The 26,641-nt window shown below is 42.9% G+C and overlaps 1 protein-coding gene across 2 annotated transcripts in view; it reads right to left on the reverse strand.

The window, feature by feature from the left end:
• EIF3B (eukaryotic translation initiation factor 3 subunit B) overlaps positions 1–26,641 on the reverse strand; it is a 36,271-nt gene that overhangs the window by 8,179 nt on the left and 1,451 nt on the right. For both annotated transcript variants that reach the window (XM_068244488.1, XM_068244487.1), the window contains exons 2-15: positions 22,053–22,245; positions 20,367–20,486; positions 20,200–20,257; positions 19,989–20,117; positions 18,319–18,476; positions 10,144–10,275; positions 10,000–10,066; positions 6,810–6,856; positions 6,517–6,727; positions 5,624–5,696; positions 2,616–2,738; positions 2,422–2,500; positions 2,184–2,322; positions 84–209 (exon numbers count right to left, since the gene is read on the reverse strand). In XM_068244488.1, coding sequence (XP_068100589.1) covers positions 84–209; positions 2,184–2,322; positions 2,422–2,500; positions 2,616–2,738; positions 5,624–5,696; positions 6,517–6,727; positions 6,810–6,856; positions 10,000–10,066; positions 10,144–10,275; positions 18,319–18,476; positions 19,989–20,117; positions 20,200–20,257; positions 20,367–20,486; positions 22,053–22,245 — 1,655 coding nt within the window. The remainder of the gene's footprint in view (positions 1–83; positions 210–2,183; positions 2,323–2,421; positions 2,501–2,615; positions 2,739–5,623; positions 5,697–6,516; positions 6,728–6,809; positions 6,857–9,999; positions 10,067–10,143; positions 10,276–18,318; positions 18,477–19,988; positions 20,118–20,199; positions 20,258–20,366; positions 20,487–22,052; positions 22,246–26,641) is intronic.

Raw genomic sequence — 26,641 nt, forward strand, 5'->3', positions numbered from 1 at the left:
TTATATATCTGATTTACCACCCCCAACCTCGTTCTGTGCACCATCAAACAGCACATAAGCCCCACTTAACACATTGTACATACCTTGATCTGATCTTGACTCAGTAAAGTTGGGGGTCTCGGTCTCCACAAAAGCTGACAGAATCTGTCCTTGCTGTTCTTCTGCAGGAGACGACCTTGGAATGTCCACAGCCAGTATGCATTATCCACCTGAAATAAAGAATAGAGTATTTCAGATCGAGGTCAACTCTGCTTATGCAACCTCCAGATAAACTTCAGAGATCCCAGAAAGGTAGCACTAAAATCTAATTAACTCTCTGGTCATTTTGTAAGCTGTTTAAAGTCACTGCAGGTGACCACTCCTTAAACTGATACCCTGAGACTCTTAAGCCCCATACACGTCGGATACAACTGGTCCGATAACGACCGCCATTACCGAGAATCCAGGGTGTGTACAGCAGCCCCGATCCCACTTGGCCACTCATCCAGGGATCCGGCTGACAGCATTGTTCTCTTCACTCACCCCGACCACTATGCAACGTCACTTACACACTACTCCTCCGAACCTCCGCTGCCCTCCCCCTTACAGCATAGCGACATGCCTGTACAGTGTTAGTCCTGCAGTGTTGCCCAAGAGATTGAGTACAGATACCTACTGGGCAACATGCCTCATACATGTTTACAAGGCTTTAAATCTCAAACTGATTAAGGGCTGGTTCAGACGGACGTTTGGAGGCGTTGCGTTTGCTGGCGTCGCGTTCAGCAGCGTTCGTGTGCGTTTGGATGCGGTCGCGTTTTTTCTTCCCCTAGGGGGACATTAGCCGTCGCGGTTAACCTCCCCTGGAAGCTACATGTAGCTTCCAGGGGCTCCTTGAACGCCAGGGAAAATCGGGACCTGAACGCTGCGTTCGTGCAAACGCGCTTGAAAGCTTGGTACAAACGCTCCCATACACTTGAATGGGAGCGTTTAACACCAAGCCCTGAACGCTGGCTGTAAACGCTCTGCAAGCGTCCGTCTGAACCAGCCCTAAGTATCACCGGCTGAAATCTGATTAACACAAGAGATAAGCGGTACACTGATTACTACTACTCAAGTTCTAACAAGGAAGTGACCAACTGTATTCCAGATATGGCCATTTCCAAACAATGTATGGCTAGCTTTATCCTTGTATTCAACTGTACAAACAAAAAACAATATCTGCAAATAATGCCTCACAAAACCTTAACAAGCCATCTATGTATGCACCGCTAGCTGCATCCGAGTCAGGTCTGGGACCCACTAGCAGTGCTTTTCTAATCTCTTGTCATTTGAAAAGCTCTTGCTGATATAATGGTATTTGGGTGATCCCACTTGAGGAAAGGGATTTTCAAAGAAAAAAAAAATTGCCTATAGCATTACGTTAGCAAAAGCTTTATAAATCACAAGCACTTAGAGAAGCGTTGACAGTGGATTCCAGGCCTTACAGCTGTATCTCGGCCACATTACACAAAAAAAAAAAAAAAAAAACACAGCCCGTTTTATTTGCTGCACGTCAAGAACTGTAACCGCAGTATACAGGTCTGCACAACCAGCAATCTCGCTCAGGCAGGAACTCCAGGGAGTGAGACACTACCTGATATGGGTATACACCATGCCATTTTCACATCAGATCTAATGCAACCAAGTGGCCAGATCAATATTTACATCTGATATCGATTGGATATAGAAGAAAGCTGGCATACATGTATGCTATTGTAACATTCTGATAATTCAGATCAGATTTCCGAAAGCATATGGATTGAAAAATTGTAGAGACATACACGCGGAACGATAGCCAGTACTTTGATCAATATTTTTCAGCATGCAAGATCTGCTTCTGATCGGGAAAGAACGATTTTGAACTTGGGATTGGTCGCTGCCAGGGCTGTGGAGTAGGAGCAATTCTGGGTACCTGTAGTCGGTGGTTTCATAAACTGAGGAGTTTGAGTCGGATGATTTTTATACCAACTCCACAGCCCTGATCACTGCCAGTCAATAGGTAGTTTTTTTTATTTAGTTTTTAATCCAATCCTTTTCTAACTTAGATTATTTTGAACAGCTATAACAGAAAAAAAAAAAAAAAACTTGACCGTAGTTCTTTAAAATCTATCACCTTATACATACTGAATTAAAATATTCCCCCCCAAAAATGATGAATGTCTTACTTTATGATTCCACCAGGACACGGAGGTGATAATATAGCGCCCGGTTGGATCCCATTCCACATCAGAGGCTGTATAATGCTCAGCAATGTTCATAATGGTGCAGTCTGAGGTGTCAACAAAGGCCAGGGCACCATTCATACTGTAAAGTGAGAAAAAGATGTTACAGGCCATGGCAGATTACACAAAAAAAAAAAAAACACAGGACTGTAGTTCAGTAGACAGAAGATTTCGTACACACCTCCTTAACCCAGCAAGTACCAAGAACTGTCCCTGTGGACTCCAAAAGATAGTGTTCGCTTGTTGCTTGTCATAAGTCTCTGAAAAAATGAAATCAAGCCATATCAAAATCCAATACATACAACACCAGCATATGCATTGCTCTTCAACAAAGAGTTAAATATTTGATTACGCAAATCCAGATGCTGAACTTACTAATGAGCTCAATCTTGCCATTATTCTTGACATGGTAGAAGGACACCGATATACGAGGAACCTCCCCATGTAGCACAGCAAACTTGCTTCCATTGGGTTCCCAGGCAAAGGCAATAATGCCATCTACAGGAAATAAAAACACAGTTAAAATGACAAATGAGTTCTGTTCTAGGGTCTCAAAATAAGAAAAATGTGTACCGGTAAACCTAGATCACAAAAAAAAAAAAAAATAACCAAGTTCATTGTACAAGAGCCCCTCTCATCACCAAAAGTCAATTTTCAATGCCCTGGACTCCAAAGTTAGAGGTCCTAGCACATTGCAAAAATCCTCCTCACCGTCATGCAGCAAAACAAAAAGGCCAGAGAAAGTGTGTGCAGAGGGAAGGGGCATTATTCTAGGGAAAAGTGAACTACATGTGGGCCTGTGCTTTGTGTAGACATGGTGAGTGATGAAAAGACAACACATTTGCAGCTCAGTCTGCATCAAGTCTATATTTAGTATCCAAGTGTCAGTGTATAATATTTCCACACATAAGATATGGTGGAACTACCTCATGGAGACGTTCTTACATATGCTAAAAATGTGGATGAATAAATTCCACATAATTTGGACATATTAGGGCGGGCACTTTTTGATTTGAATTTTTTTATTATCCTTTAAATCAATCTACAGGGTGGGCCATTTATATGGATACACCTTAATAAAATGGGAATGGTTGGTGATATTAACTTCCTGTTTGTGGCACATTAGTATATGTGTTAATCTTGGCGACGTCAATGGCTGTAAACAAAGAGAAACTTGTAAATAACCCATGAAAGAATAAGGTTATGTTAAAACTAAGCACACCATTGTTTTTCTAGTGAAATTCCCAATACGTTTGATGTGTCACATGACCCTCTTCCTATTGAAAAAACAAAAGTTGGATTCAAAATGGCCAACTTCAAAATATCCGCCATGGTCACCACCCATCTTGAAAAGTTTCCCCCCTCACATATACTAATGTGCCACAAACAGGAAATATCACCAACCATTCCTATTTTATGAAGGTGTATCCTTATAAATGGCAAATGAGCAGATTTATAAAATGGAAAAACACCCTTTAAAAAACGGAGGCGGGTAGCAGCAAAACTCACACCAATAAGGTCAGAGGGTCACACTGAACACATACATATGGTTATTCATATGTATATATTATGTCCGTGTGCAAATGTAGAGAGGAGAAAAGGATGTCTGTTCACCGTTGAGCAATTCACAGTGCAGAAGCCTATGACAGCCGATCGCCAGGATTGGCCGGCTGGGGGGTTGGCTTTGATTTAAAAAAAAAAAAAAAAATATAGAATATTATATATATATATATATATATATATATATATATATATATATATATATATATATATATATATATATATATATATATATATATATATATATATATATATATATATATATATATATATATATATATATATATATTATAAAAGATAAATATGTATGATTTATTTCTTGACATGAACATACTGCACAGTATTAAAGGAAACAAAAATTGGTTATCCAGCAGCAGCAGCTTGTTTTAGGACTTTGCTTTAAAGCATACGCTAGAGCAGTGTTTCAACATTTTGTATTGGTATTCACCCCTTGTAAAACCCTGTACTCACCAAGTACCCCCTAGCATAGTAAACATTATCACAAGTCCCCTTTAACAAATAAGATTCATCATTTTTAAAAAAAAAAAACTCTAAAATTTGTTATTCTTGATTAAGTATATCAAGCTGAAGTACCCCATAGCAGTGCTGCTCGTAATGGAAAAATCTACGCTTACGGATCATTACGCGTAATTTTACGCTATTACGCAATTACGGTTACGGCGTAGGACATTATCTACGGTACATCACTGTAATTACGCGTAAACTTACGCAATTACGCGTAAGGATACCGTAATGAAGGCGCTTACACTACGATGTTACGCGTAGTGCCGTAATACCCATTAATGCGTATTTTTTGACGCATGCGGACGATATGTACGCAATAGCCGTCAATGTGACAGTTATTGCGTACATATCATTCGTATGCGTCAAAACGTACGCTTATACTGAAGGGCGGGAGAAGATACTATTGGTTGCTTAGGATGTTGACTGATTGGCTACTCTTAGAAAATGGGAGATTTTACGTTAGTAATTACGCGTAAAATTACGCATAAGTGTTCGTAAAATTACGCATGCCTAGCAATTACGGTAGACAGTGTAATTACGATACCACTTACGGTCTTACGCGTAAATAATTACGCGTAAGACCGTAAGTTACGCGTAACGCTTACATTTACATTGAATTACGATGCGTAATTACGCTCATGCGTAATTTCGGCCCAGCACTGCCCCATAGAGCATTCAGAAGTACTCTCTGGGGTATTGGTATCACACGTTGAGAATCTAGGTGCTAGGGTACAGTATTTCTTAAAGTGGATCCGAGATGAACTTTTATTCATTGCATAATTGTGTTCCTTTCCTATTGTTTATAGGGCATTCCTCAAGCCAAATACTTTTTTGTTTTAATACTCTAATTCCCTATAAACTAAACAAGCTTCGCCCACATCTTTTCAAGAGAGCCTTGGCATTTTCAGACAGTAGCAAGGGCTCATGGGAGCTCAGTCTGGGCAGGAGAAGAGGGAGGTATTATTAGCCAGAGATTTCAGAGGCAGAGAGGGGGAGGGAGCGATTAGGTTTTTTTCATCAGGCTAAGTGCTCAAGACAAGATGCAGATAAGCCTGCCTCTGTGTAATGTTTACAAACAACATGGCCGGCTCTCATTGTATCACAGGAAGAAATAATCATACTCTATTGAAGCTGTTTCCAGCTAGATTTGCTGTCTAAACTATCTAAACTTTAGATAATATCTATAGACAAGTTACTTGTTAGAGTTAGTTTTTCATCTTGGATCCGCTTTAATGTCACACTGAGATTGTGCTTTTTTTTTCCATAAAAAAAAATAAATAAAAAAGTATTTCCTGTACCTTTCATTTCAACAACATCAACTGGAACTTGCTTCTCTCTCATTCTGAATATCTCAAAATTGGTCACCACACCCTGCAGACAGAAAACGTCATGACAATCACGCACAAATTATACATTTACGTACCACTTCGCCCCAGTCACCACTTGAAACTCGTGTTTCTGTGCGATTTTCCCAGACATCACACGTTTGTACACAAATAACGCCCATGTTCTCTATAACTGAGCAACATTGTTCAACGAACTTCCGTTGCGCATGGTGTCCAGTATAAAGAAACCTGGCAATTATTTTTTCTGCACATGAAAAAAAATGCAGTAAATGGACCATAGTTTTTACAGGGCCTGGCAGTTCTAATGCATTTCTCCTGTGTGGAAAACATGCCTTAATAAACAAGGCCATGCAAGAATATTACAGTAGAATCCCTTCATAGTAAACTTCAAGGGACCTTTCCAAGTAGTTTACTATATCAGAAATGGTCATACACTGTATATTCATATAGGCACATGTTCGGGACTTGGGGACAGTTTACTATTAGCTAAAGATTTACAGTATCAGTTTACTATTAGACGATATTTCCTTGCAGATAAACCCATTATGGAATTCGCGACCTAACTGCCCCAAACAAAGCCCCCCATGTCCTCAGTGCTCCACTCTGTAGGGCTCTCAACAGCAGTGTGTAAGAGTGGAAAGCAGGTGTTGGATAGTGTGCTGTGATTTATAGTCACCCCTTCCAGGTGACAAGTGAGAGCTTTGGGGTCAACTCACTATGGAATGGCAAAAGTTACTGTTTCAAAGCCTGAAGATGCAGAGGACTCATGAGAGCACCCAAAGGAAGAGGCACATTAACGTGTGTGTACACTAAGTTCAATGATTGAGCCCATTAAGTAGGCCTACCTGAGTTCCCTTTGGTGTCCTGTCCACCTTAACGCACAGATAATCACCATTCTTCTGCCAGTGCAGCTTACAGTCCACCACATTGAACAGATTTCTGACCCGAATCTCTTGTCTGGATGGCAGCTGCATTAGGGTTACTCTGGCGGGAATATCTTTGTCTTCTGGTACCCAGAATGCCAAGATATTACCCCCGGGAGACCAGGAGAAGTCTCTGCAGAAAGACACAACACAGTTGCCAGTTAGGAATGGAACAATGGTTGCAGAACAGTATCATCAATATTGAATGAACTTACTTTATTCCAGTAATCTTCAGGCTCTTCTTGTCCAACAAACCCATGGACTGCAGAGGCATAAAAGATGCAAAAGGATCAATGCACAATTCATGTTGCTGCTATCAAATCTATGTCTGCAAATACTACATCCTTTTGTAATAAAACCTGGCTCTAAATTCAAACCCACTTGCCGAAGTTAAAAGAGGGCGAGCATAGTGTAATCCTATGCTATGAAGCAGATCTGCACAGGACATCATACATACACAATATAGGACACAGAGGAGCTCACATCATGCCCTGAAAACTAGCAAGCAAGGGAGGGAGGGAAAAGAACATCTATACAGCCTTACTGACCAATCATCCTCGGGGGCGGGGGGGGGGCTGACTGGGGCAGGAGCCTTTAGCTTTAATCATTATCTCTTGGATGGGATATCATTCATTAAACTTTGCAATTAACATCAGCATGGCTTGCTTCTTTGTGTCGTGCACACATTTCATATCCATGGAAACTTAATAGTGGACATTGTATCTATCATCTCCGTGTACTGCACTGCTATCTGTGATTGGGATTGCAGCTTGACTCTCTGGCTTTATCAATTTCACCCTCTGGTGTTGCCTGCTATGCAAGTGCTGTGGAGCCTAACATTATCCAACAGGTCCTGGCAGAACTATACCAACTGGGCATAGGGAACTGCAGCCCCTTTTTGCCCTCTCTGTGGCCCATTGGTGTACTATTTTTATCAATATGTCAGTCTATGAGATTATTATTGTAAGTTTTCATTGGTTTTTAGGAATTGGTAATCGTTTGATACATTAAAGATTTTTCTACTTTCACATGCACCCAAGAGTCAATCCTTTTGTGATAGTACAGGTTTATTGTTGACATGGTGCATGCAAATTTTTCATTATTTCTATATATGTGCACACATCCTTTTTCTGTGTGTGTAATTTTGTTTAGCAAATATTTGGTCTCATCAGACACCAACCCACCATCTTCAGCAATTCTACTAATAAAGCTGTAATAATACTGTGTTTAACATGTTTGTTGGGCATGGTTTTCTTTTCTTCCAACCATTTAAGTTATTTAAATCCTAGGTTCTCAATGTGTGGTATGTGTACCCCAGGGGGTACTTGAGCATGATATACTTAAGAATAACAAATTTAGAGTTTTAGAAAACAAATCTTATTTAAACACCAAATTAGTTTTTTTTAGCAATAGTAAATGTTTGGAAATTGAAAAGAACCAATGATGTACTATGATTAAATATAAATTTGTCAAGAGGTACTTGTGATAATGCTTACTGTGCTAGGGGGTACTTGGCGAGTACAGGGTTCTAACAGGGGTACATACCAATAAAATGTTGAGAAACCTGATACATCCATAATTTATCTATAACAGCAAACTTTTAAAGTATATTATAAGCAAAGGAAAGAAGTACTAAAATATTAACTGATGTAGATATAACTTAGAAGAGAATATTAACACATCAAGGATTACAGTAATTTAGCAACAGTTTGTGGACAGTATTTTCATTTAAGCCTCTCTCTACAAAAGTTTGGTAATAAGCCCTGCAACAAACTTCCAGTCAATTGTATCTTTTCATCAAACGCTGGCAGCTTTCCCAGATTCATTATGCCATGTCATTAGAAGGCTATAAGAACTGCCTACTTGTGTGTATCCATAACTTTCATGTAGAGAATCTGTCTTGACGCTAAAATTACTGTCTGAGCTATAGCTGTAATTCCCATTACAGCCTATGGTGGTGCATGGTGCGCCCCAAATTCCAGTGCATTTTCACTACTCCGGGCATTTAAAGTGGATCCCAGATGAGAATCTAGGTGCTAGCGTACAGTATTTCTTAAAGGGTAGGTTCAGGGACTAGCTCAAAAAAATAAAAATCCATTTCCACTTACCTGGTGCTTCCTCCAGCCCGTGGCAGGCAGGAGGTGCCCTCGGCGCCGCTCCGCAGGCTACCGGTGGCCGACCTGGCCAGGCCGGCGGCCTTCTTCTGCGCTCCATGGTGCGTTCCACGCCGGCGCGCTGACGTCATCGGACGTCCTCCGGGTTGTACTGCGCAGGCTCAGAACTACTGAGCCTGCGCAGTACAGCCCGGAGGACGTCCGATGACGTCAGCGCGCCGGCGTGGAACGCAGCATGGAGCGCAGAAAAGGCCCGACCTGGCCGCCGGCCTGGCCAGGTCGGCCACCGGAGACCACCGGGAGCCTGCGGAGCGGCGCCGAGGGCACCTCCTGCCTGCCACGGGCTGGAGGAAGCCCCAGGTAAGTGGAAATGGATTTTTATTTTTTTTAGCTAGTCCCTGAACCTTCCCTTTAAAGTGGATCTGAGATGAACTTTTACTCATTGCATAATTGTGTTCCTTTCCTATTGTTTATAGGGCATTCCTCAAGCCAAATACGTTTTTGTTTTAATACTCTAATTCCCTATAAACTAAACAAGCCACGCCCACAGGTTTTCAGAGAGCCAAGGCACTTTCAGACAGTAGCAAGGGCTCATGGGAGCTCAGTCTGGACAGGAGGAGGCGATGGTATTACTAGCCAGAGGTTTCAGAGGCAGAGGGGAGAAGGAGGGGCTGGGGGGGGGGATTAGTTTTTTTTGCTCAAGATGCAGATAAGCCTGCCTCTGTGTAATGTTTACAAACAACATGGCTGCTGTCATTGTATCACAGGACAGGAAGAAATAATCATATTCTGTTAAAGCTATTTGCAGCTAGATTTGCTGCGTAAACTAAACTTTAGATAAGATATATAGACAAGTTACTTGTTATAGTTAGTTTTTCATCTCAGATCCGCTTTAAGAAGCAGTGTAATATGTTAGATATGTGCACTTTATTTTGGCTTGAAGACAGATATATTGTGAGAAATAGCTCCTGTCCTGTGTCTGTCGCCACCAGGTAACCCATGCACAATCAATAACATGTCCTGCAACATAAACTACTGAAAGTTTCTGTCCATTATGTGTTTAGTTGGATGATGTGCAATGGACTATGAATTGATGATTTGTAAATCATGGCTTTGTACATCTGTTGTCACCTTGTTTATTGAAGAAAAAAATAAATCCCAGATAAAACAAGTTATTTTGGATTCTTGGTTCCCAATGTGCTGGTCAACACCATCCGAAGTTCTGGGAGGCAAGAACTCTAAGCACTTGCCCTGCTGTCTTTCATTTTAGGAAAACAATACGACTACTTACAGGAGTTTCATAAATACTGAGTGTGTCTGGTGTCATCCGAGCAAAGAATTTTCCATCGTGACTCCATCTGAATAAACAAATGGTAGATATTCAGAGCTGTGCTGAAATTAAACTAAGGCAAATCCCTGATTCAGGCCCACATACTTGAAGATAGGCCAGTGTGCTGAGCTCTCGCAGTGGAATCCTCTCTTCTTCTGTCCAGTCAGAGTGTCCCAGATAATGATGGCTTGTGGGTCATCCTGGGTGTCCATCAGAGGGCTGAATGTAACTAGGTACCTGCAAAACATTGCTGCCATTAAAATTTTCACCTAATGACTTTAAATGACATTGTCATAATTTGCTAACGAGCAAACTTGTCATTTTGCAGTGTCTAAATTAACCACTTGAGGACCACAGTCTTTTCGCCCCTTAAGGACCAGAGCCTTTTTCTCCATTCAGACCACTGCAGCTTTCACGGTTTATTGCTCGGTCATACAACCTACCACCTAAATGAATTTTACCTCCTTTTCTTGTCACTAATACAGCTTTCTTTTGCTGCTATTTGATTGCTGCTGCGAGTTTTAGTTTTTATTATATTCATCAAAAAATACATGAATTTTGGCAAAAAAAAAATGACTTTTTTAACTTGCTGTGCTGACATTTTTCAAATAAAGTAAAATTTCCTATACATTTGAGTGCGGAAGTTATTCTGCTACATGTCTTTGATAAAAAAAAAAACATTCAGTGTATATTTATTGGATTGGGTAAAAGTTATAGCGTTTACAAACTATGGTGCCAAAAGTGAATTTTCCCATTTTCAAGCATCTATGACTTTTCTGCGCACCTGTCAGGTTTCATGAGGGGCTAAAATTCCAGGATAGTACAATTACCCCCCAAATGACCCCATTTTGGAAAGAAGACATCCCAAAGTATTCAGTGAGAGGCATGGTGAGTTCATAGAAGATTTTATTTTTTGTCACAAGTTAGCGGAAAATGACACTTTGACAAAAAAAAGAAAAAAAAAAGTTTCCTATTTCTTCTAACTTGCGACAAAAAAAAAAAATGAAATCTGCCACGGACTCATTATGCTCCTCTCTGAATACCTTGAAGTGTCTACTTTCCAAAATGGGGTCATTTGTGGGGTGTGTTCACTGTCCTGGCATTTTGGAGGGTGCCTAATTGTAAGCACCCCTGTAAAGCCTAAAGATGCTCATTGGACTTTTGGCCCCTTAGCGCAGTTAGGCTGCAAAAAAGTGCCACACATGTGGTATTGCCGTACTCAGGAGAAGTAGTATAATGTGTTTTGGGGTGTATTTTTACACATACCCATGCTGGGTGGGAGAAATATCTCCGTAAATGACAATTGTTTTATTTTTTTTACACACAATTGTCTATTTATAGAGATATTTCTCCCACTCAGCATGGGTATGTGGAAAAATACACCCCAAAACACATTATACTACTTCTCCTGAGTACGGCGATACCACATGTGTGGCACTTTTTTGCACCCTAACTGCGCTAAGGGGCCCAAAGTTCAATGAGTACCTTTAGGATTTCACAGGTCATTTTGAGAAATTTCGTTTCAAGACTACCCCTCACGCTTTAGGGCCCCTAAAATGCCAGGACAGTATAGGAACCCCACAAATTACCCCATTTTAGAAAGAAGACACCCCAAGGTATTCCGTTACGAGGATAGTGAGTTCATAGAAGTTTTTTTTTTTTGTCACAAGTTAGCGGAAATTGATTTTAATTGTTTTTTTTCACAAAGTGTCATTCTCCGCTAACTTGTGACAAAAAATAAAATCTTCTATGAACTCACCATACTCCTAACGGAATACGTTTGGGTGTCTTCTTTCTAGAATGGGGTCACTTGTGGGGTTCCTATACTGCCCTGGCATTTTAGGGGCCCTAAACCGTGAGGAGTAGTCTTGAACCCAAATGTCTCAAAATGACCTGTGAAATCCTAAAGGTACTCATTGGACTTTGGGCCCCTTAGCACAGTTAGGCTGCAAAAAAGTGTCACACATGTGGTATCGCCGTACTCAGAAGAAGTAGTATAATGTGTTTTGTGGTGTATTTTTACATATAACCATGCTGGGTGGGATTTTATTTTTTGTCACAAGTTAGTGAAAAATGACACTTTGTGAAAAAAACAATAAAAATCCAATTTCCCCTAACTTTTGACAAAAAATAAAATCTTCTATGAACTCATCATACACCTAACAGAATACCTTGGGGTGTCTTCTTTCTAAAATGGGGTCACTTGTGGGGTTCCTATACTGCCCTGGCATTTTACGGGCCCAAAACTGTGAGTAGTCTGGAAACCAAATTTCTCAAAATGACTGATCAGGGGTATAAGGATCTGCAAATTTTGATGACAGGTGGTCTATGAGGGGGCAAATTTTGTGGAACCGGTCATAAGCAGGGTGGCCTCTTAGATGACAGGATGTTTTGGGCCTGATCTGATGGATAGGAGTGCTAGGGAGGTGACAGGAGGTGATTGATGGGTGTCTCAGGGGGCGGTTAGAGGGGAAAATAGATGCAATCAATGCACTGGGGAGGTGATCGGAAGGGGGTCTGAGGGGGATCCGAGGGTTTGGCCGAGTGATCAGGAGCCCACACGGGGCAAATTAGGGCCTGATCTGATGGGTAGGTGTGCTAGGGGGTGACAGGAGGTGATTGATGGGTGTCTCAAGGTGTGATTAGAGGGGGGAAATAGATGCAAGCAATGCACTAGCGAGGTGATCAGGGCTGGGGTCTGAGGACGTTCTGAGGTGTGGGCGGGTGATTGGATGCCCGCAAGGGGCAGATTAGGGTCTAATCTGATGGGTAACCGTGACAGGTGGTGATAGGGGGTGATTGATGGGTAATTAGTGGGTGTTTAGAGGAGAGAAGAGATGTAAACACTGCACTTGGGAGGTGATCTGATGTTGGATCTGCAGGCGATCTATTGGTGTGGGTGGGTGATCAGATTGCCCGCAAGGGGCAGGTTAGGGGCTGATTGATGGGTAGCAGTGACAGGGGGTGATTGACAGGTGATCAGGGGGGAATAGATGCATACAGTACACGGGGGGTGGGGGGGTCTGGGGAGAATCTGAGGGGTGGGGGGGTGATCAGGAGGGGGCAGTGGGCAGAGGGGGGGATAAAAAAAAAAATAGCGTTGACAGATAGTGACAGGGAGTGATTGATGGGTGATTAGGGGGGTGACTGGGTGCAAACAGTGGTCTGGGGGGTGGGCAGGGGGGGGTCTGAGGGGTGCTGTGGGCGATCAGGGGGCAGGGGGGGGGGGGGGGGGAAATCAGTGTGCTTTGGTGCAGACTAGGGTGGCTGCAGCCTGCCCTTGTGGTCCCTCGGACACTGGGACCACCAGGGCAGGAGGCAGCCAGTATAATAGGCTTTGTATACATTACAAAGCCTATTATACTATGTACATGCGGCGATCCGGGTGCTAGTAACCCGCCGGCTCTTCCGAACGGCCGGCGGGTTACTACGAGCGGTGGGCGGAGCCAGTCCCCGGCGGCTGATCGCGTCACGAATGACGCGATCGCCGCATAGCCACTCCCGCAGCCGCCCCCGCCGATGGGCGTATTGCGGTCGTTTGGGCCCAGTCTTTGCCGCCGCCCATCGGCTGGGGGCGGTCGGCAAGTGGTTAAAGGACCAGTGTCACGAATGGTTATTTTTTCAAATAGTTACGTCAAGTGCTGTTGTAATAAGATTAGAGGTAACCAGAATTTCTTTTTTTATAGTGTGCAGCCTGAGTAATAAAAACTTACATTATTCATTCAATCACCCCACTGTATTGGCGACCGCGTCGTGGGACAAACAAACCTGGATAGGGGTGTAGAAGCGGCAGTTTCAAAGTAGGTAAACTGCTTTGAAGGTCCCCTCCGCAGGATTCCAGTGTCTAATGCGGTGACCTCACCTGCCAATATGACAGACGCTCCCGCTGAGTGTGGAGCGCCAATCGGGACAGAGCAGTTTACCTACTTTGAAACTGCCGCTTCTACACCCCTATCCAGGTTTGTTTGTCCCACGACACCATTGCCAATACAGTGGGGGGATTGAATGACTAATGCAAGTTTTTTATTACTCATGCTGCACAATATAAAAAAATAAATGCTGGTTACCTCTAATCTTATTACACCAGCACTTGAGGTAACCATTTGAAAAAATAACCATTCGTGACACTGGTCCTTTAAACGATTCACTTTTTGTAATGAGAATTAAGGCCCAGTGCACACCGAGCGGTTTTTGGAGCGATCCACCGGCCGCATCCGCCTATAAAAACGCTTGTCTAATGTATTGCAATAGGATGGTGCACACCGGCGGTTTGCGGTTTTTGCCAAGCCGCAAACGCGCCTCCTGCTGCGCGTTTGCGGTATTCGGAAGCGTTTCGTCCTCAATGTAAAGTATAGGAAAAACGCAAACCGCTCTGAAAAACGCTACTTCAGAGCGGTTTGCCAGGCATTTTTGTTACAGTAGCTGTTCAGTAACAGCTTTTACTGTAACAATATGTGTAATCTGCTACACAAAAACGCACCCAAAACCACTAGGTATGTTTAGAAAACCTCTCTAAACATACCTAGAATCGCTCTGAAATCAGCTCCCAAAACCGCTAGCATATTGCGGATCTGCTAGCGGTTTTGGTGTGCACTGGGCCTAACTCAAACACTCCACTGCTTTTTGGGGGCCTAACAAAGCTTTTGTTTTGTCACACTTTTTTCCAATGGGCACTTTAATGTACCCTCAAGAGAAAAATCTGGCATACATTGGAAAAGAAAGCCATTTTCTATGAAGCCTGGAAACCACTAGGAGTGCTTTGTGGTTTGAAAAAAAAAACAAAAAAAAAACCTGCAGCAGCGATCAGAGCCTACCAACAGAAAGCTCTATTGGTGGGCAGAAAAGGGAAGATTATTTTTTGTGCTAAATTGTACAGCCATTCCAGCAAGCTGTTAAAGCTGCAGTGGCCTGTATTGTAAAAAAAAATGGCCTGGTCACTAATGGCCTGGTGTTCACTGGGGGGAGGGGAGGGGGGCGTAAGCCTGTATTGCTTAAGTGGCTAAACATCTGGTACCATATTATAGCTCTTCTGAATGGAAAATGGGAAACATGTTATTGGCCTGCAAGCACAAGGACCTGCCTGGAAGTCGATGAATACACTACAGAACTGTGAAAGGGGTTAACAAAATACAGTGTTGTGGCGCATGTGTACAAGACAGTAAACAGCTGCTGGGGTAAAATCAGCAGGCTTCCTATTACACCTTCTTGGAATTTTTTAGGTTTAAGAAATTCTGAAAGCAATTAACATTTGAATTCTTCAAGCCAAAATGAAGTGACCACAAAAAAAAAAAAAAACAGTGAGTGTTTCTATCGCCAACAAGTAGTGAAAAGTTAAATTATGCACACCACATATCTATATTTAAAAAAAAATAGAATCAATCCACCTGAAAGCCCCCTTCCCTCCCCCAGTTACCAAGCAGGTGTATAAAGAAAAAAATAATAAAATTAAAAAATCCATAAACAGTTGCCTTAGGGACTTAGCTTTTTTTTTTTTTTTTTTAATATATACAGTGGAGGAAATAAGTATTTGACCCCTCACTGATTTTGTAAGTTTGTCCAATGACAAAGAAATGAAAAGTCTCAGAACAGTATCATTTCAATGGTAGGTTTATTTTAACAGTGGCAGATAGCACATCAAAAGGAAAATCGAAAAAATAACCTTAAATAAAAGATAGCAACTGATTTGCATTTCATTGAGTGAAATAAGTTTTTGAACCCTCTAACAATAAAAGACTTAATACTTAGTGGAAAAACCCTTGTTTGCAAGCACAGAGGTCAAACGTTTCTGGTAATTGATGACCAAGTTTGCACACATCTTAGGAGGAATGTTGGTCCACTCCTCTTTGCAGATCATCTCTAAATCCCTAAGGTTTCGAGGCTGTCTCTGTGCAACTCTGAGCTTGAGCTCCCTCCATAGGTTTTCTATTGGATTAAGGTCCGGAGACTGACTAGGCCACTCCATGACCTTAATGTGCTTCTTCTTGAGCCACTCCTTTGTTGCCTTTGCTGTATCTTTTGGGTCATTGTCGTGCTGGAACACCCATCCACGACCCATTTTCAGTATCTTGGCAGAGGGAAGGAGGTTGTCGTTCAGGATTTCACGATACATGGCTCCGTCCATTTTCCCGTTAATGCGATTAAGTTGTCCTGTTCCCTTAGCAGAAAAACACCCCCAAAGCAAAATGTTTCCACCCCCATGCTTGACGGTGGGGACGGTGTTTTGGGGGTCATAGGCAGCATTTTTCTTCCTCCAAACACAGCGAGTGGAGTTAATGCCAAAGAGCTCTATTTTGGTCTCATCAGACCACAGCACCTTCTCCCAGTCACTCACAGAATCATTCAGGTGTTCATTGGCAAATTTCAGATGGGCCTGCACATGTGCCTTCTTGAGCAGGGGGACCTTGCGAGCCCTGCAGGATTTTAATCCATTGCGGTGTAATGTGTTTCCAATGGTTTTCTTGGTGACTGTGGTCCCTGCTAATTTGAGGTCATTCACTAACTCCTCCCGTGTAGTTCTAGGATGCTTTTTCACCTTTCTCAGAACCATTGACACCCCACGAGGTGAGATCTTGCGTGGAACCCCAGAGCGAGGTCGATTGATGGTCATTTTGTGCTCCTTCCATTTTCGAACAATCGCACCAACAGTTGTCACCTTCTCTCCCAGCTTCTTGCTAATGGTTTTGTAGCCCATTCCAGCCTTGTGCAGGTCTACAATTTTGTCTCTGACATCCTTGGACAGCTCTTTGGTCTTTCCCATGTTGGAGAGTTTGGAGTCTGCTTGATTGATTGATTCTGTGGACAGGTGTCTTTTATACAGGTGACTAGTTAAGACAGGTGTCCTTAATGAGGGCGACTAATTGAGTAGAAGTGTCTAACCACTCTGTGGGAGCCAGAACTCTTAATGGTTGGTAGGGGTTTAAAAACTTATTTCACTCAATGAAATGCAAATCAGTTGCTATCTTTTATTTAAGGTTATTTTTTCGATTTTCCTTTTGATGTGCTATCAGCCACTGTTAAAATAAACCTACCATTGAAATGTTACTGTTCTGAGACTAACGGGCATATCAAATCAGTTGCTATCTTTTATTTAAGGTTATTTTTTCGATTTTCCTTTTGATGTGCTATCAGCCACTGTTAAAATAAACCTACCATTGAAATGTTACTGTTCTGAGACTTTTCATCTCTTTGTCATTGGACAAACTTACAAAATCAGTGAGGGGTCAAATAATTATTTCCTCCACTGTATATGTATGTCATGAGGGTATATTACTGTTATTTTAGCACATCAGGGCTTACAATTGACGGGACACAAAAAAAAAAAAAAAAAAAAAAAAAATGAATCCTTATCTCCAAATATTATATTGGCGCCATACATTGTACTAGGAACAATTTAAATGTTGTGGTAGCAGGGACTAACGGGCATATCAAATGGGTGGGTTTAATTTATAGTAGCATTGCTTATTTTAAAACTTTAGGGGATGGAATTGGAGATCACATTTTTTTCTTTGGGGGGGGGGGGGTTTGCCTATAAAACTAACTAATTACTGAAAACAAGTATCGCCCACAGAAAGCTTAATTTGTGGCGAGAAAAACAAGATATAGATCATTTACGTCTGATGAGTAGTGATAAAGTTATTGGCGAAAGAAGGGGAGGGGCGCTAACAGGGGAAAATTGCTTTCATCTTTGAGGTGAAACCACAGGCTGAACCGGTTAAACTTCTAGATGGCTTCTAGCTATATATCTATCTATCTATCTATCTATCTATCTATCTATCTATCTATCTATCTATCTATATATATATATCTATATATACTGCTGTCTTCCGTCGCTGAGCGTAAATTAGCGACAAGGCGCTGTCGCTAATCAGATTGGCGCAGTTCCTCTTCCATGTACATGGCCACGCAATAGCCGACTGAGCCTGCCTGCACATGCGCAATGAGCCAGAGCCGTGGGCTCTGTGCTACTGTGCATGAGCAGACGGGCTAGCAAGGCTATTGAGCGGCCATTAATGCGAAAGTAAAGCTGCGCGGCCCTGATTTGGAAGGGGTCGTGCTCTGCAATGGAGGGCTGCGTAAAGAGAGGGAAGCCTTAATAGGATGCTGAGGCTTCCCTCTCTGCAGGTTAAGAACGTCTTTTGATTCCGAATCTCTAGTTCACTTAAAATGTTCTATCTAGACCAAGTTACAGATGCCCAGTGTGGCAAACAAACCATTTTGCTGAGTTCTATTGCTTTGCTACCCAACACAGGAACATAGAAGGCCAAGGCATGTTTCATGTACCTCTCACATGGAGAAAAGTCAATAAGCTGCACCCCTTGATGGCTGAACCTCTGGATCTGCTTGAATTTTTCCCCGCCCCACAAAGCAATTCCTCTCTGGTGAAAGGTAGCAAGGTAGGTGCCTCTCTGAGACCAGCGCACATATGTCTCTGTCCATCGCTAGAATAGAAATATCAAGTTTACAGGACAGAAGATTATAAGCTCTGTAAATACACACATACAATAGATTGCCCTGAACAGTTGCAAAAGAGAAAAATCTAACAGGCTATAATTATTAAAGTGGACCCAAACCAAACTTTTTTAATTCAAAATATTTAGTTGCACCACTTTGACACATACAAAGATAAATAAACACTCCTTCAAGCCTATGAGCATTTCAGTGCATGCTTTTCACCCTTCTCTTTTCATAACTAGGGTTATACAGGTGGCGGCCATTACTTCTGAGCTTAGTTGGAGGTTATAGATCATTGGTGTGTTTGTTATCAGCTACCCTCCTCACAAACTGAGATCACCTCCCCTGTGACATCATCAGTAGCAGCCTGTGTTTTTTTTATCTCCTCCACCAGTCTGCCGGATTCTGTCCCAGCAATATGAAAGGAGGAGTTCCTCAAATAAATATAAAATATAGTATATTTGTCATCATGCAGCTGAAATAAGGCTGCTATTTATTATTACAAGTTAGAAAATAGATTTCAGAAATCTTGTTTTTTTAATTTAGATCCATTTTAAAGAGCCACTACAGCGAAAAACTGTAAAATTTTAATTACGTGCAAACATATACAAATTAGTATATTTTTTCCATAGTAAAATGAGCCATAAATTACTTTTCTCCAATGTTGCTGTCACAGTAGGTAGTAGAAATCTGACAGAACCGACAGGTTTTGGACTAGCCCATCTATTTATAGGGGATTCTCAGGGATATATTTAGTTTCAAAAGCACTTAGTGAATGGCAGTTGCTCTGTCCAACTGCCAAAAAACTGTGTAGTGAGCAGGGAAGCTGGCCAGCATCATTGTTTAAATCCTTTTTAGGGAATATATTTATAAAGACTAAAAGCCTTTCTGAGAATCCCCTATGAAGAGACGGACTAACCAAAAACATGTCAGTAATGTCAGATTTCTACTGCCTACTGTAAGTGCTGTAGTGCCTCTAAGTATTTATATAGCGCCGACATCTTCCATAGCCCTTTACAGAATATATACTTGTCACTAGTTGTCCCTTAGGAGGGACTCGCAGTGTTATCCCCATCATTGCCATATGGCCCTCATAGTCTAGGGCCAATTTAAGGGGAAGCCATTCATAAAATCTTGTATGTTTAAGGGATGCAGGAGTAAACCAGTTTGCCTGGAAAAAACTAATGCAGACACGGGGAGAACATACAAATTCTGTGCAGATAGTGCCCTGGCTAGGATTAGAACCGGGGACCCAGAGCTGCAAGGCATTAGTGACTACCACTATTCCACCACGCCACCCATTACTAGCTCCAGTTTTACAAGTGCCAATGGCTTAGCTGTTATAATGGAACTCTGCACTGAAACCCAAAGATAGGAATAGTAGCCAGGCAAGCCATAATTTTTTTAAAAAAAATTTTTTTAAAGCGCAAATCAGTGGCAGTTTACACATTCCTCATCTCAGGATTACTTTAGCCATAATAAAAATAAAAAAAACGTACAGCTCTTTCCTCGACAGGAACTGGCTCCTTTACATCATTCGCGAAGATAGTAGTTCTTTCTCCAGATTCATATATAACACTGAACTGATCACGACAGTCTGGATCCTCAAGCCAAGACCGCAAGTTACCCTGGAAAGGAAAAGCACTGCAAATCAGGGAGCATCCTTCAGAGAGAGGTGGCCGTGTATCACTTTCTATAATCTGTACTTACAAAGTCTTTAAATGGCTGCTTCTCAGGAACCTCCCACTCATCCTCAATAACCATATATCTGCCAAAAAAAATATGGAGAAGCTGTAATGCTGAAAAAGAAGCAACCAGAAAGCTTCCGGATAAATACAACTGAAGATCCAACGTGACACAAAACCACAAGGACTTACTTATCAAAGTCTGTGAAAAGGTTCACCCTGAATGTGTGTTGCTTGTCCAACTTATAGCCATCTGCATTCTTTACTGCATCCTGAGCATGGGCAGGTAATGCATACTCCAAGAATATGTACCTAAAAAGGTAGAGCACAAGAGGTGGAAAAAAATGAAACTAAACCAATATCTCTTTATGCTGCGTGATCAATTTATTATATTTCAGGTTTATTATTTGACACACATGAAAAACATATACAGTAAAAACCCGGAATTCAGCCATACAGCAGTCTCAACCAACCGGCATGCCTGAGGGGGAGAACGGGGTGGAACTTTAGATTTTTGCAGAGTTTTGACACTTTCTGTAGCTTCCTGCAGCTTTGCAGCAAAGTGTAGAAGACGACAGGGGGGGAATTAGTTTTATTGTAGGGCAGGATGCTTGGCTTCTCAAGCAAAGAGAAAGTACGCATATTCGGCATCAGGCAATCCCTACCTGTGCTGAATACTGGGAGTGTACTTATCCACCGGTGTGGAAATTTCCAAAGAGTAGAGAGCTCTCACTACACATACAAATAATTAACCTTTTAGCTCAAATGCGCATGCGTACAGCATGCACAACAAACAACGTTAAAGAACATTAATGTTGTGAAAATGGATGACAATCAGGAAAGGAACCTCACATCATTATCTCTGTTGAGTTTTAGACTAGCAATGAGTGGGGCAATATCAGGTATCTGTCAAACATTTACCACATCTACCAGTCGTATCCTTAGGTTAACACAGTAAGGGCTGGTTCACACGGATGTCCGCACCGCGTTTACCACTGGCATTTGGGACTGTACGTTAAACGCTTCCATTCAAGTGAACGGGAGCGTTTGTACCAGGCTTTTACAGGTGTTTGCACGAACGTGGCGTTCCGATCACAATTTTCCTTAGAGTTTGAGGCAACCCTGGGTGCTACATGTAGCTTCCAGGGTCAGTTAAAGAGACTCTGAAGCGAGAATAAATCTCGCTTCAGAGCTCATAGTTAGCAGGGGCATGTGTGCCCCTGCTAAAACGCCGCTATCCCCCGGCTAAACGGGGGTCCCTTCACCCCCAAACCCACCCCCGCAAACCTTGGTCGTAGACTTGGTCATTCCTGGAGGCAGAGCTAACGGCTGCAGCCCTGCCTCCAGTCGCGTCTATCAGCGGCGCATCGCCGCCTCTCCTCTGCCCCTCTCAGTGAAGAAAGACTGAGAGGGGCGGGGGAGAGGTGGAGTTACGCGTTGACAGACGCACGTGGGGCAGGACTGCGGCGGTTAGCCCTGCCCCAACCAGGAAGAGGGGATGCGCTGCACGGAGGGGAATTTGGGGGTGAAGGGACTCCCGTTTAGCGGCGCGATAGCAGCGGTTTAGCAGGGGAACGCATGCCTCTGCTATCTATGAGGTCTGAAGCGAGATTTATTCTCGCTTCAGACTCCCTTTAACTGCCGTGGCTAGTGCCCCCTTGTGGGTACGAAAACGCTGACCGTATGGAAAAACGACGAAAGTCCAAATGCACTGCCGCCGAATGAGACCCCACCGGAAACCAGGCAGACGTCCGTCTAAACCAGCCCTAATAAAGGCTACCAGCGTGGACAATCTTTGTTTGATTACTTTGCAAAATAAGAACCGTTCCATTTGTGTGGGAGTAATCCCCATAACATATTCATTTATAAAGTACACACCCTTTGGTTGTTCCATCTGCTTCTGGGTAGTATTCATTAGTGATTTTGCCAAACTTTGAGAAAATCTTGTTGATGACATTTTTCAACTTCTCCAATCGATCTGGTCCAACCTGTGGGACATTATCCACAACAACGACAGAGTCTATGCCGTCGGCTTCCTGTGGCCGCTCTTGCAAGATATCACCCAATAACTCTAAAGGAAGAAAGAGAAAAATACACTTTTTAGCTTTAGAAAATACACCAACAGGAGCTGTAAAATGCTCTATGGCAGACTGGAACCTGGTAAATAAGGTAACTGCTCAAGTATAAACTAATCTGTGCAGGAACTCATCCTGTATTTCCATACATGCTGCTCCCATCCATAGACTGTTCCATGGTATGCCAGCAAGGACACTTCTCTCTGGGCCAAGTCTATACGCCTAGATAAAAGTCATATAGACATATACACTTCCCTCATCACAATCAGAAGTATGGAGAGCTAGGATAGGCTCTTACTGAAAGCTGGCAAATAATATATGGGGGAGGGGTTAACAAGTGTAATATTCACTGAATTCAGAAATACACAAAAATGAATAAGACTTTTAGCATACATATAAAATATATGATATGCTGATCATCATATGACAGAGGTCTCCATACCAAACCCTATTCAGTTTTACCTGCTGTATTTTATTAGAGAAACTTTCCGCCTCTTGTAAAGCCTGGGAGCACTTGCACATGTGCTAAGCTCACATGACAAGATTATCAGCAATAACCAACACAAGCAGTTTATCAGCTACCAACGCCCAGCACAACCACAGAAACCTGAAAGACTTCACTGAAAGCAAACCAGCCCCTATAGTAAAACTCCACTACAAGTCAATTAGCATGCATGATCACAGAGGCAGATGGCATGATTGTTTCAACTTGCTTGTATGTAGCATGTCCATGTACTGCTATGAATACACGGGTTGATTTTGTAGCTCGACTCTGCGTCCAATCGTTTTCCGCGCTCGATTCTGCATGCGATTCTCTTATCTTCCATTTGTTTTTCTTATCTTTTCCCATTGTCCTCCATGCAGAATCGAGCGTGGAAACGATCGGGCGCGAGAACAGACATGTCGGAAATTATCTATCGAGCCATCTAAATGGCTCAGAATCAAGCCGTGTATTCCCAGCATTACAAACACTCTCATACAATAGGGCTCCCAACCTTAACCGCATTACAGGAGTCTCCAAGTTGGCTACGAGTGATGAAGTTATCATACATACTGGCAGTGGAAAAACATCTTACCTGATCCGGGCCAGATACGCTGCAAGCCTCCAAGCAGATTTGGCCTCTAGTGTTTAGCCTGCAAACACTACAGGTCGAATCCAACATGAAGGAAGACAATGAGGAGTTGCATGCAGCATGCCTGGCCCCCGGATTTGTTAAGGTGCTATTCTGCTGCCAATACACTCTGAAAGTGGAGGCAGGGATGACGGGCAGCCACTAGATACCAGGTACGTTGTATAGGAGAGGGTCTGGGGTCACAAGACACCAGGTGACCTCTATAAAATGCAATAAACAAATGTACCGGGTAAATAGAGCTGTAGAAATTGTACCGGCTGGCTGCTCAGCACCTCATCCACTGTACCGTCTGGCTGTTCAGCATCTCAACCATTGTACCATCTTGACTGCTCAGCACCTCATCCACTGTACCGTCTGGCTGTTCAGCATCTCAACCATTGTACCATCTTGACTGCTCAGCACCTCACCCACTGTACCGTCTGGCTGTTCAGCATCTCGCCCACTATACCGTCTGGCTGCTCAGCATCTCATCCACTGTACCTCGCTTCACTCTCCAAACATTGCACCGCTGGCCTGCTTAGTACTCCAATCACACCATCTGTCTAATACTCCAACCACCCTGCCTGGCATAAATTAAACCACTGTGCGGAGACCGTGGGCAAGACTCCCCAACAATGCTACTGCCTACAGAACGTGGCCTAGCGCTTTGAGACCGACAGCAGAAAAGTGCAATATAAATGTTCCGTGTCTGTATTCCAAACACTGTACTGTGTCTAATAGCTATACCCTACCAGCGTACCGTCTATTCTATACTGTGTCAGCTCAATACCTCATTCACTGCACTGCTTGTCTACTGACTACCCCAACCACTGTAAGGTCTGTCCGCATAATACCCTAAGCACTTTAACTATTTCAACCCGCAGGGATTTTTCACCTTATGCATCAGAGCAATTTTCACCTCCCATTCATTTGCTAATAACTATCACTACTTATCACAATTTATTGATCTATATCTTGTTTTTTCCGCCACTAATTAGGCTTTCTTTGGGTGGTACATTTTGCTAAGAATAATTTTTTTTTATAAATGCATTTTAAAAGGAATATTAAGAAAAAAATTGAAAAAAAATCATTTCTCAGTTTTCGCCCATTATAGCTTTAAAATAATACATGCTACCATAATTAAAACCTATGTATTTTATTTTCCCGTTTGTCTCGGTTATTACACCATTTAAATTTGGTCCCTATCACAATGTATTGTTTTTCCTCCTTGTACTTCTCACTAACCGGAAGCACAAGGAGGACGTGGAAACTTTTTTTTGCAGAAAGACTGAAGCCTCTAGCAAGAGAGCTTCGGTTTTTCTGCTGGGGACACGGATCGGTAACCATGTTCCCGTTCACTGATCCCAGGGCTACCGGGGGACAGCACGGGGGCGCACACCAAAGCGCAGCACAGCAGCCGCCTGGACATGAGATTCACGTCCGGGCGGCTGAAACACACTTTACTGTCCGTCCACTTAAAGGGATACTTTGGGGGGGGGGGGGGGGTCGGGGGAAAATGAGTTGAAGTTACCCGGGGCTTCTAATGGTCCCACACAGACATCCTGTGCCAGCGCAGTCACTCACCGATGCTCCGGCCCACTTCTGGAATTTCAGACTTTAAAGTCTGAAAACCACTGCGCCTGCGTTCCCGTGTCCTCGCTCCTGGTGGTGGCACCAGGAGCGTACTGCGCAGGCCCAGTATGGTTGGGCCTGCGCCGTGCGCTCCTGGTGACATCAGGGGAAGCGAGGACACGGCAACGCAAGCGCGGTGGTTTTCAGACTTTAAAGTCTGAAATTCCAGAAGTGAACCGGAGGCGGGGCGGAGCATCGGTGAGTGGCTGCGCTACAGTATCCCTTTAAAATAAACCTGTAAGGAAAAAAGGTACCCCTATGATATGGGGTACCTAATTCGGGAGAGGAAAGTCTCTGGCTCCTAATGAGGCATCCCCATGCTCTTCAGCCTCTGGGATACAGACCTGAAAATCCAGACAGTAGGGGTTTCAGCGTACAGCAATATTTACCAAGCCGAACTACTGCGCAGGCACAGTACAAGCTTCCCCTCAGCCTCTGGCGCACATAGCCTAGCCCAATCGGGTTCGCGCTACTGCACAGGTGAATCGTCTTATTTTCACGTATTTTCTTTTTAACAATACTAGTTGCCTTGCAGCCCTGCTACTCTTTCTGGCTTACGTCTGAAACAAGTATGTGGCTTTAACCCCTGTAATAACAGCTTCCAGGTAATCAATAGTTTCTGACTATGGATTAACCCTATGCAAAACGGCAGTACTAGGCATTTTCATGGGAGTAAGAAAGATAATTTAAAAAAGAAGAAAAAAACAGATACATACTTAGATACAGCGAAGTCTAGAGGCTTCATGTGTCCTCTTCACCAACCACACCCTCCCTCGCCACATACAGACCACCAAAACATATACAATAAGAGCTACGTCAGATATGATCCATGGCCTCGCTACCCGTCTTGCCTTTGCGAGCACATACCTGTCTAAGCATAAAGCCCAAGATGCTCATATGCAAGCAGCTTAGTGCCTGGAAGCGATTGTGCACAGCGGGGAGGGCAGTTGTGATCTAAAAAGGGGTCCCAGGATGCCTCTAGAGCAGCGTTACTCAACATTTTATTGGTATGTCCCCTTTTGAAGCCCTGTACTCACCAAGTAACCCCTAGTGTAGTAAACATTATCACAAGTACCTCTTGCCATATATACATTCATTTTAGTACATGATATTTCTAAACAATTTCCAAGCATTTACTATTGCTTTTAGTTAGTTAAAACACCAATTTGGTGTTTAAATAAGATGTATAATTTTCTACAACTCTAAAATGCGTTATTCTTGGTTAAGTATATCAAGCCCAAGTACCCCTTGAACCATCAGGAGTACCCCCAGGGCATGGGTATCACACGTTGAGAACCTAGGCTCTAGAGCAGGGGTCAGGAACCTTTTGGGCTGAGAGAGCCATAAATGCCACATATTTTAAAATGTAATTCTGTGAGAGCCATACAATGTTTTAAACTGGGACAGTGTGAATGTGCAGCAGAGGGCTCACGTCCCTATTGCCATGGTGATGTGTACGCAGTTGATCCTCTGGGCAGCGGAAGTGTCAGACACGTCTTTAGCGACTCTTGGGTTTCAGCAACATCAGCAATTTCCCCAAGAGCCAGACAAGTGAAATACCGACTAACAGCTTATTACAATTAGCTGACATGGGGGTTGATTCACTTCGTAGCACAAAATCCCAGCACTTTGACCCAATAGGCTGCCT

Source organism: Hyperolius riggenbachi, chromosome 7 (genome assembly GCF_040937935.1).
Source record: "Hyperolius riggenbachi isolate aHypRig1 chromosome 7, aHypRig1.pri, whole genome shotgun sequence".
NCBI classification, from domain to species: domain Eukaryota; kingdom Metazoa; phylum Chordata; class Amphibia; order Anura; family Hyperoliidae; genus Hyperolius; species Hyperolius riggenbachi.